At 38.5% G+C, this 11,618-nt stretch overlaps 1 protein-coding gene across 12 annotated transcripts; it reads right to left on the minus strand.

The window, feature by feature from the left end:
* Positions 1 to 258: 258 nt before the first annotated feature.
* FAM229B (family with sequence similarity 229 member B) lies at positions 259 to 11,466 on the minus strand. Of its 12 annotated transcripts, none has more exons than XM_081529624.1 (5): positions 11,406 to 11,466; positions 11,147 to 11,215; positions 4,154 to 4,310; positions 1,874 to 2,012; positions 259 to 478 (listed from the first exon to the last, which is right to left on the minus strand). In XM_081529624.1, exons 4-5 carry the CDS (start codon positions 1,996 to 1,998, stop codon positions 361 to 363), a joined length of 243 nt encoding a protein of 80 aa, XP_081385750.1. In that variant the 5' UTR covers positions 1,999 to 2,012; positions 4,154 to 4,310; positions 11,147 to 11,215; positions 11,406 to 11,466; the 3' UTR covers positions 259 to 360. The 12 variants fall into 12 exon arrangements, with proteins under 12 accessions (XP_081385750.1, XP_081385755.1, XP_081385749.1 ...); XM_081529629.1 differs by having other exon boundaries at positions 4,154 to 4,313; XM_081529623.1 differs by having other exon boundaries at positions 11,395 to 11,466.
* Between the last annotated feature and the right edge of the window lie 152 nt (positions 11,467 to 11,618).

An 11,618-nucleotide genomic window follows, 5' to 3' on the forward strand; every position in this document is an offset into this window, starting at 1 on the left:
CAAAGGAAACCAGCCCAAAACACATTAAGCATTGAGGATGAGCCCTTCCTGACTGATAATCAAGGTGACTTAAGCTTCACCATGAATTATTGATATTAATGATCCACTGTGAGCAAGATGATCTCGAAGGTGCTTTCTAACTGTGAAATATTATTCTGTCTTATCTATCAGACATAACTGATGACTTATCACTGCACACGTTTTACAGACTACATTTCTGCCTTTCCCAACTAAAAGTAAATATTTCAACTACTGTCATCATCCAAAGGTGCCACCACTTTTATTTGTTTACCAGATCATAAGATGATACTGGCCCGTTACCCTTGACCTAGTCAGACCTCTACACAGGACTTAACGGTGCTATTTGGGATGCATTTCCTTGCTGCTTTGTGCAGGTGGCTTTCGCATTGTTGCATAGACAGTGATGGGAACATCGGTTATTGTCAGGCAATGACTTCCAGGGCACCTTCGGAGTTGCCTACATAAAAGAGCAAATGACATGTAGTTAGATATAAAAAAGGAAATTTTTTTCAGAGCACCAAAGTTTGAATGCATATTCAGCTAAGTCATTTTGAAATCCCTGAATGTCACAAAATAACTGTAACACAGTGGCACTAATTTTAGACTTACATTGCAAAGAAATTGTTGCTAAATGGTGTGCCATACATTTAATCAAAGGAAATTTATAAATATAAAGATAACCCTCCATATGTTCATTCTGAAAAGTATGCAGTGATTACTTAATAGCCAAGAAAAGTGGAGGGGGGAGTGCATAGTTGTAAACCTAAGTGATAACACTATGGCAATTCATATGTATATGTATCTTAAAATCACTCCAGTTGAGTGATCTAAAAACTAGACTATTGTGGAAAAATATAAAACTGAACATATGACTCCATATACTATTCAAATGTTGATAGGATCTCAAGTTTAAAAGAGCCTTAAATGACATCTAGTCCAAAAATACACCAAGTGCTTGAATTTCCTTTCCAACATCCCCACCAAACAATAACCCAACCTTAAACATTTCTAAAGACTAGTGATAACTATTTCCCAAAGTCATCTGTTTTATACCTGAACAACTCTGATGTTTAAAGTGCCTCCCTTATTAAGTTTAAATTCGTGTTCTGAAAATTTCCAAGCCATGAAATCAAACAATGCACTATTTGCTATGGTAAACAGCAGAAAAAATTCTATTACAGTTTTCAATTTTGCAAAAATAATTTTGTTTCATAGAATCTTCACCTCTATATCACTTACCTTCTGCCAAATGTCAAGTAAAAGCCAAAGTGACACTAAATCTGAGGTCTGTTTTTTTCATATTTTACAGCCTTATGCCTAGAACAGTGCCCTGCACATAAAAACACTGAGGTTTGCTTATTTGATGGAATGTTATATAATCCTGAAACTATAAACAAAAAAAATCAAGATAAATATTTACCAAAAAAAAACTGGTCTACCATTCAGACTTACAGAGGTATAATACACAGACTCTATGCTAAGAAAACCTAGGCTCTGTTAATATTAATTTAATGGGACTTCCCTGGCAGTCTGGTGGTTAACACTTTGCCTTTCAATGCAGGGGGTGTGGGTTCAATCCCTGGTCAAGGACCTAAGATCCCACATCCTCCCCCCCCCGCCCCTGCAGTCAAAAAATGGAAACATAAAACAGAAGCAATATTGTAACAAATTCAATAAAGACTTTAAAAAAAATGGTCCACATCAAAAAAAAAAAAAGCTTTTATAAAAAATACAAATTTAATAAAAGCAATATTCCAGGGTTTCTTTCTTACTAACTGAATGTTAACTAAAGCTCATATTGTTGATAGCCGTTATATGTCTCCTCAGTTATTAGGGTAAGAAGACTTTTTACCTGGTTGGTGACATTTCTTTCCCATTACAGGCGGCACTGGAGCTCAGTCCAGGCTCCAGCCCAATTGAAGAATCTCCCCCTTCCACCGGAAACCTCCTTGGCTGAGTCCCAAACCGAAAAGGCATAATTCACTGAAAACCTAGCAAGTTAAAATAAGGGAGATGAGAGGTGAGCTGTTTTCAAAAAGCTCTTCGGAATTCTTAACATTAATTCTGCTACAGGCACATAAAAACATTCTGAAAAATGACATTTTTAAAGATCTATAAAAATGCATACACACTCTATTTATACAACTCTCCCTTACATAAAATTTTAAGTCTTGACCAAATATAAAATGGCCACTAGATGATAAAATTAAACTGTGCCCTATGGTTAACATAACTGAAGTCCATTTCTGTTATATGAAAAATAACTGGCTTTGAGTGGTTATGGCAACAACAGGCTTGACCTCCCTGCCTCTCTAACCGCTTCTCTTCCTTTAAGGCACAGCCGTTTCACATCTACGTGATATCTACAGCTATTCCTTCTGTCCCTGGTGATCCTTCGGTAACCCCTGCTCCTCCACATTTACAGTGCATTAGTTAAGGAAGTGCCATGGGAGACTTGGATTGACCTGGATTCAAATCCTGGTTCTGGCACTTCCCAACTATGTAATCTTAGGAAAGATACTTAACCAAGTATGTTTTCAAAAATAAACTGAGCTTAGTAATGGTATCCACCTCCAGGGTAATACTGAGGATTAAATGAAGTAATACATGAAAAATGCAGTGCCTAAGACATAGTACATGCTCAATAGACATTAACTATTATTACTCAGCAGTTGCTGAGCATCATTAAATATATATACATATATAATGCAATGTATATATGAGATATGTATGATACACACATGGCTACACAAAATAAGTTCCTTACTGCCGACTGTTGCCTCTGCTCGGAATTCTTCCCCACCTCACTGCTCCCACTCTGTACTTGTTAGGGCCAAATCATTCATTAAGTCTGAATTTAAATTTCACTTTCTCAGAGGTGCCTTTTATAACCCTCCATTATATGTTTTCTTAGCACTCTATTACTACTTTATAACAGTTATCATCACTCTGATTCAGGATTTCTCAACTGCAACACTACTGACATTTAGGATCATATATTTTTTGTTGAGGAGGGAGGAGGCTGGCCTGAGCCTTGTGGGAGGTTCTGTAGCATCCAAGGCCTCCACTTACTTACACACCAATAGCACCCTACCCCGGAGAAGGCACTGGCGACCCACTCCAGTACTCTTGCCTGGAAAATCCCATTGACGGAGGGGCCTGGTGGGCTGCAGTCCATGGGGTCACCAAGAGTCAGACACGACTGAGTGACTTCACTTTCACTTTTCACTTTCATGCATGGGAGAAGGAAATGGCAACCCACTCCAGTGTTCTTGCCTGGAGAATCCCAGGGACGGGGAGCCTGGTGGGCTGTCGTCTATGGGGTCGCACAGAGTTGGACACAACTGAAGTGGCTTAGCAGCAGCAGCAGCAGCACCAGCACCAGCACCCTACTCCCAAAGCTGTGACAGTCAAAAATGTCTTCAGACACTGCCAAATGTCTCTTGATAGAAAAGAGGAGAAAAATCTCCACCTGTTAAGAACCAGTGCTCTAAAATTCTGTAAATGCTTTTCCTAAATCATTGTCCCTGCCCCCCCGCCACTCTCATTCCATGTCTTTGTCACCATGGATTAAATCCTTAATACCTAGAACAGTGCTGGGGAAAGTGAAAGTGAAAATGTTAGTCACTCAGTCGTCACCAACACACTGCGATTCCATGGACTGTAGCCTCCCAGGCTCCCCCGTTCATGGAATTCTCCAGGCAATAGTACTAGAGTGGGTTGCTATTCCCTTCTCCAGAGGATCTTCCCGACCGAGGGATCGAACCAGCATCTGCTGTATTACAGGCAGACTCTTTACCGTCTGAGCATAGTAGCTCAATCTTGTATAAATTCACATGTCTTCAGCAGAGGACAGGAAAAGTGAAAAATATCTCATTACTGTTTCTTATGCCTAGTGCAGTATTCTATGCCTAATTAAGTATTTATGATGGTAACAATAAAACTAAATTATTAAAGCTTTGGAATTTTAATATTATAGTAGTTTTTATAGACTATGTATCAATTATTGAGGAAAAAAACGTCACACTCAATGACAAATTAGTAAAACCACACTAAAAATCTATGGCTTAGTTTAACTATTGTATGTAAGTATTAAGTTTCAGCTAATTTGATCAAGAATACATATACTTACCAAAATAGGCCCAGTCTGATTCCTGTAGAGGTGAATAAATCAATTGCTTCTACTGACCTTCCAGGGAAGGCTGGAACTGCCAAAGGAATGATGATCAAATGTTCCAGTGACACCCAGAAATTGTGACATCAGAAGATTCTTTCACATAGTTTCCTACCTGCTAACAAATAAATATCACAATTCACAGCTCCAGCACAAGCTAAAACTTAGCTAAAAATTGTCTCTAAGGTATATATGAAGGTTTTATTCTTGCTGTCATGGCCTTGTTTGTTTTCTAATAATATTAAATATTTTAATCTATGAATGCTGCATCTCTATTATAAATCAACCATCTAATCAATCTGCACAAAATTACATGAGATTCTTCTCACTTCATATGCTATTTTTCTCATTACTTTTGTCCCCCAGGCTTTCCCTTAATTAATAACCCAGATTAATTCAGTCTACCTATTCCTCACCCCACTGAAAAGGCCTCAGACTGCACTTTTACAAATTTCTCTCTAGTTCTGCCTGTGCAGGAATTTCTACAACCTCTCTTTAATGTCTGGACTACTACTTACTAGGGTGCTATTTGTGAACAGTTGATCACAAATTTAGCTCAGAGAAACCATTTAACTGTCATGGTCACTGAAATAACTGCAAGCCATTATAAGCTGATATATCAACAGGACCAAACATTTGGTGCTTAGGCTGGCAAAACGTTTTTTAACAGTTTGAATTATTTATAGATGTGGCAGTGTGAAACTCGTGGCTTTTGGCATCAGAATTAGGTTTAAATTTGAACACCATGTTAGCTCTGAGACTTTGAGCAAATCACTAAGCTTGTAAAATGGTACTAATTCCTACATCACGGAGTTGTTTTGAGGAATAAAAAGCTAATGCCTGGCAAACAAAAATTCAATCAGCACAAGTTCTCTTATCTTTTTGCATAATTCCTAAAATCAGAGTGTTGAGGCATTGATTTCACTTTTCAATCACTGACATATTGATACTATCTTTAAACTGCAAAATAAGGTATTTGCGAGTGAAATGTTCTTAAATTCCCCCAATTTATCATTTTTAACTAGTTTATTTGGCACAAGTTGTGCCAAGTTTCTTCTTTAATATGGATGATGCAACGAAACAAACCAAAAAGTAGTCTTAATGATGAAACTATCCAGCACGAGTATATACATCAGAGTATATTCACAGAGAAATGGATGAATAAGCAAACTATCAACAGCGAAAAAATGGTGAAACCTCTAAATATTCTCTCTCAATTCTCATAAGCCCAAGAATAAGTGATCTTTCCATCTTCAGGATATTGATTTATGAGATACAGAAAAAGAGTAATGTTTGAACTGGTCACATCCTAAGAAAACAGATCCATTAGTAGAATTACCTCAATCACACAAAAAAATATGGATTTGCTGACAATCCACCATAAGCCAGGCATGTGTTAAGTACTAAAGATAAAATAGTGAGCAAATCAAATACAGTGTCTGTCCTAGTGGAGTTTACAGGTTAGGGGAGAGTGCACTAGACTAGGACAAAATCTAGAGGCATTAACTAGGTGGAAATGAGTGGGAAGCAAAGACAGTGAAACATCTGGGAAGGGGGCAAACAGAGGAAACAGCATGTACAAAGGTCATGTGCCAACAGAAAGGAAAATAGAAAATCTAAAAACCAGAAAAAAGAAACCAGGTCAGAAAGAGTAAGTAGTGGTTAAATCAAGCAGGAACACAAACCCAGTTAAAGATTTTAGACTTTATCTTATAAGCAAGGGAGTCCACAAAAGAATTTTAATCTCCTGGAAAATATATTTAGGTTTCAGTGATTTTTCTCTATTAAATTTTCTGCTTTCTATTTATTTTATTTCAACTCCAATCTTTGGCATTTCCTTTTTACTGTTCACTTTGGGTTTAATTTGTTTTTGTTTGTCTAGTTTCTTAAAATAGAAGCATACGTAGATCATTGATTTGATACCTATTTTAATAACATAAGCATTTAATTCTATAAATCTCAATCAAACCACTGCTTTAGCTTCATTACACAAATTTTGAAATTTTGTATTTTCATTTACTTCAGTTAAACTTTTTCTTTTTGGTTTCTTCTTTCACCTATGGGTTATTTGTTAGTGTTAGTCATTTAGTCTTGTCCAACTCCTTGTGACCCCATGAAGCATAGTCCACCAGCCTTCTCTGTCTATAGAATTCTCCAGGCAAGAATACTGGAGTGGGTTGCCATTTCCTTCTCCAAGGGATCTTCCCTGAGATCTTCTCAACCCAGGGATCAAACTTTGGTCTCCCGCGTTCCAGGCAGATTCTTTACCATCTGAACTACCAGAAAAGCCCTTTAGAACAATGAATATTTTGTTTTCAAATATCTGGGAATATTCTAAGTTCTTAATATCTGTTACTGATTTATTAGATTCCATTGTTATCAGAGAACATTCTTTGTATTATTTTAATTCCTTTAAATTTACTGAGACCTATTTATGGCCAGAATATGGACTATCTGGTAAATGTTCCATGTACACTTGAAAAGAATGTGTATCCTGCTGCTGTTGGATGATGTGTTCTATATATGTAATTAGATGATTGACAGTTTTTCAAGTCTTCTACGTTTTTACTTATTTTCTGTACATTTATTTATCAATTATTGAAATAAGTATATTGAAATATCAAATTATAATTATGAATATGTTTCTCTTTTCCATTCTGCCAGTTTTTGCTTCACATACTTTCAAACTCTTATTAGGCTCATAAATTTTTAGTAGTATTAGGTACTCTGAATAAATTTTTATTATCTTTCTTTATCCCTAGTAATATTCTTTGCTCTGAAATCTACTCTAAAATTTATATAGCTACTTTGTACTCCTTCAGTTCAATTCAGTCGCTCAGTCACGTCCGACTCTTTGCGAACCCATGAACCGCAGCACTCCAGGCCTCCCTGTCCATCACCAATTCCCGGAGTCCACCCAAATCCATGTCCACAGAGTCAGTGATGCCATCTAGCAATCTCATCCTCTGTCGTCCCCTTCTCCTCCTGCCCTCAATCTTTCTCAGCATCAGGGTCTTTTCAAATGAGTCAGCTCTTCGCATCAGGTGGCCAAAGTATTGGAGTCTCAGCTTCAACATCAGTCCTTCCAATGGACACCCAGGACTGATCTCCTTTAGGATAGACTGGTTGGATCTCCTTACAGTTCAAGGGACTCTCAAGAGTCTTCTCCAATACCACAGTTCAAAAGCATCAATTCTTTGGCACTCAGCTTTCTTTATAGTCCAGCTCTCACATCCATACATGATCACTGGAAAAATCATGGCCTTGACTAGACGGACCTTTGTTGGCAAAGTAATGTCTCTGCTTTTTAATATGCTGTCTAGGTTGGTCATAACTTTCCTTCCAAGGAGAAGTGTCTTTCAATTTCACTGCTGCAATCACCACCTGCAGTGATCTTGGAGCCCAGAAAAATAAAGTCAGCCACTGTTTCCACTGTTTGCCCATCTATCTGCCATGAAGTGATGGGACCGGATGCCATGATCTTACTTTTCTGAATGTTGAGCTTTAAGCCAACTTTTTCACTCTCCTCTTTCACTTTCACCAAGAGGCTCCTTAGTTCTTCTTCACTTTCTGCCATAGGGGTGGTGTCATCTGCATATCTGAGGTTATTGATATTTCTCCCAGCAATCTTGATTCCAGCTTGTGCTTCATCCAGCCCAGCGTTTCTCATGATGTACTCTGCATATAAGTTAAATAAGCAGGGTGACAATATACAGCCTTGATGTACTCCTTTTCCTATTTGGAACCAGTCTGTTGTTCCATGTCCAGTTCTAACTGTTGCTTCCTGACCTGCCTACAGGTTTCTCAAGAGGCAGGTCAGGTGGTCTGGTATTCCCATCTCCTTCAGAATTTTCCAGTTTATTGTGATCCACACAAAGGCTTTAGCATAGTCAATAAAGCAGAAATAGATGTTTTTCTGGAACTCTCTTGCTTTTTCGATGATCCAGCGGATGTTGGCAATTTGATCTCTGGTTCCTCTGCCTTTTCTAAAACCAGCTTGAACATCTGGAAGTTCATGGTTCACGTATTGCTGAAGCCTGGCTTGGAGAATTTTAAGCATTACTCTACTAGCGTGTGAGATGAGTGCAACTGTGCGGTAGTTTGAGCATTCTTTGGCATTGCCTTTCTTTGGGATTGGAATGAAAACTGACCTTTTCCAGTCCTGTGGCCACTGCTGAGTTTTCCATATTTGCTGGCATATTGAGTGCAGCACTTCCATAGCGTCATCTTTCAGGATTTGAAATAGCTCAACTGGAATTCCATCACCTCCACTAGCTTTGTTCGTAGTGATGCTTCCTAAGGCCCACTTGACTTCACATTCCAGGATGTCTGGCTCTAGGTCAGTGTGAGTGATCACACCATCATGATTATCTGGGTCGTGAAGATCTTTTTTGTACAGTTCTTCTATGTATTCTTGCAACCTCTTCTTAATATCTTCTCCTTCTGTTAGGTCCATACCATTTCTGTCCTTTATCGAGCCTATCTTTGCATGAAATGTTCCCTTGGTATCTCTAATTTTCTTGAAGAGATCTCTAGTCTTTCCCAATCTGTTGTTTTCCTCTATTTCTTTGCATTGATCGCTGAGGAAGGCTTTCTTATCTCTCCTTGCTATTCTTTGGAACTCTGCATTCAAATGGGTATATCTTTCCTTTTCTCCTTTGCTTTTCGCTTCCTGTCTTTTCACAACTATTTGTAAGGCCTCCTCAGACAGCCATTTTGCTTTTTTGCATTTCTTTTTCTTGGGGATGGTCTTTATTCCTGTCTCCTGTACAATGTCATGAACCTCCATCCATAGTTCATCAGGCACTCTGTCTATCACATCTAGTCCCTTAAATCTATTTCTCACTTCCACTGTATAGTCAAAAGGGATTTGATTTAGGTCATACCTGAATGGTCTAGTGGTTTTCTCCACTTTCTTCAATTTCAGTCTGAATTTGGCAATAAGGAGTTCATGATCCGAGCCACAGTCAGCTCCCGGTCTTGTTTTTGCTGACTGTATAGAGCTTCTCCATCTTTGGCTGCAAAGAATATAATCAATCTGATTTTGGTGTCAACCATCTGGTTATGCCCATGTGTACAGTTTTCTCTTGTGTTGTTGGAAGAGGGTGTTTGCTATGACCAGTGGGTTCTCTTGGCAGAACTCTATTAGCCTTTGCCCTGCTTCATTCTGTACTTCAAGGCCAAATTTGCCTGTTACGCCAGGTGTTTCTTGACTTCCTACTTTTGCATTCCAGTCCCCTATAATGAAAAGGACATCTTTTTGGGGTGTTAGTTCTATAAGGTCTTGTAGGTTTTCGTAGAACTGTTCAACTTCAGCTGCTTCAGCGTTACTGGTCGGGGCATAGACTTGGATTACCGTGATACTGAATGGTTTACCTTGGAAACGAACAGAGATCATTCTGTCGTTTTTGATTAGTATTAGTATAATTTATCTTTTCCTATAGTTTTAGTTTTAACCTTTATATCCAATGTTGCTTTCTTATAACCAATATAAAGTTAAGTCTTGCTTTTAAAAATCTATCCTGATGATCTCTGACTTTTTAAATTAGAGTGTTTTGATTTTATATATGTAACATGATCTTCGAGTAGGAAATGGTAACCCACTCCAGTATTCTTGCCTAGAAAGTTACATGGATGGAGGAGCCTGGTGGGCTACAGTCCATGGGATTGCAGAGTTGGACAGGCTATGACTGAGCATATATGTATGCGTAATGTGATAGATATGATTGAACATAAATCTGACTTCATGCTATTTATATTCTATTTGTGCCATCTATTCTTTGTTCCCCTTTGTTCTTATTCTGTACTTTTGAATCAAACAACTGAATATATTTTATGAATCTATTTTATCTCAATTATTGGTTTATTGTTATACAACCTTGCATGTTGCTTTGGATTACTTTAAGATTTAAGGTATACATCTTAACATTTCAGTATGCCTTCAATAACATTATACCACTTTTAATACAAGAAAATTACAAGAGCATATTCTATTTCCCCTCTCATATCCTTCATTACTTTGTTGTTATATATACTTCCACATATACCATAAACCCCACAACACATCATTATTTCTTCTTTAAGCAATCATCTCTTTAAGCAATTTTTCAAGAGATGTATCTACCCACATATATATCATTTTCAGTGTTGTTTATCCCTTGGAGTAGGTCTACATTTCCATTCAAAGTCATTTTCCTTTTTTACTTTTCCTGCCTGCCACAGATACCGTGTTTTCGTGTCATGTTTGCGAGGGCTTGTGGTGTACTTCCAAGCGTTGTTCATAACGTATTTCTGGTTTTCTGTCTTCCAGAAATTGTAATTCCTGCCCTCCTTATGATTACTTGGAGCCCACATGACTAGTTTTATCCTGACTTATACAGACTTAGGTCATGCCATAATAAAAACATAAATGGAAATCACTAGCATAGCGGTCAAGCAGAAAGTATCAAGAAAATTATTCCTGGAAACTTTAAGGATAAGGATAGTTATCTAAGTTATTCAGTGGCAAACCTATTGGAAAAAATCTTCAGAAAACTCTGTGATAACCTAGAAAGCAGCTGATTTGCTAATGAACTTGAATGCTAGGTGAAAAGGTTGGAACACAGAATGTCGGTAAGTAAGTGGAGGCCTTGGATGCTAATCCTAGCCAAACCCAGGAGAAGCAAGTCGAGATCAACTGAACAGCAGCTCTCCACCTTCTATTTACTTGTTTACATCCTCACCCACTGAATCCTATTACACTTATACTCAGCGCTACACAACATGGTCACAATTTTTTTGAGTATTTCGTGTGTATCTTCAATTAGACTGCAAGCTTCATGGAGCCGGATCTATGTCTTAATTTATTTTGAATCCTCCAGGAGGCCTAGAAGTTAATGTTGGGAGCATACGGCTTCAACATATACAGCTTAGGTCTCTGAAGCACCATTTTAGTGAAGAGGGTATAATCACCTAGTTTCGGCTGTACCCTGACACTTCTGTCGGTCTGGGGTTTCTTTGTGCTCATCCACGGTCTGTTTTCTATCAGAACAAAGAGCTTGTTGAATAGATAAAGTAACTCAGCGTCTCAAGTAATCGGAATAAACAGAATTTGACCCACTGACTCGAGCATTAAGGCTGTGAACGAAGACTAAACCTCTGACAGATCAAGACAGCTTTAAAGACACGTGTTTTAAAATCACACTCCAAAGCCTAGTTACCCGCCAGTTACCACGGCCTCCGGAGCTGCCGACGCTCAAAGATGTTGACAAGGCAGCGAGGCTCCGCGTTCCGGAGGCCCAGTCGCTATGGTAACGGTGAGGCGCAAGTGCACTTGCGCGGCCTTTTGACAGAAAATCTTACTCTGAACCTAGAGAGGAGCGGAGCGACGGCGGCGACTTGCGGCAGCAGAGTGACTTACGGCCGCCCCGCCCCCTTGAAGAGC

The sequence above is a fragment of the Giraffa tippelskirchi genome, chromosome 9 (assembly GCF_054371585.1).
Source record: "Giraffa tippelskirchi isolate mGirTip1 chromosome 9, T2T-mGirTip1v1.2.pri, whole genome shotgun sequence".
Classification (NCBI taxonomy): domain Eukaryota; kingdom Metazoa; phylum Chordata; class Mammalia; order Artiodactyla; family Giraffidae; genus Giraffa; species Giraffa tippelskirchi.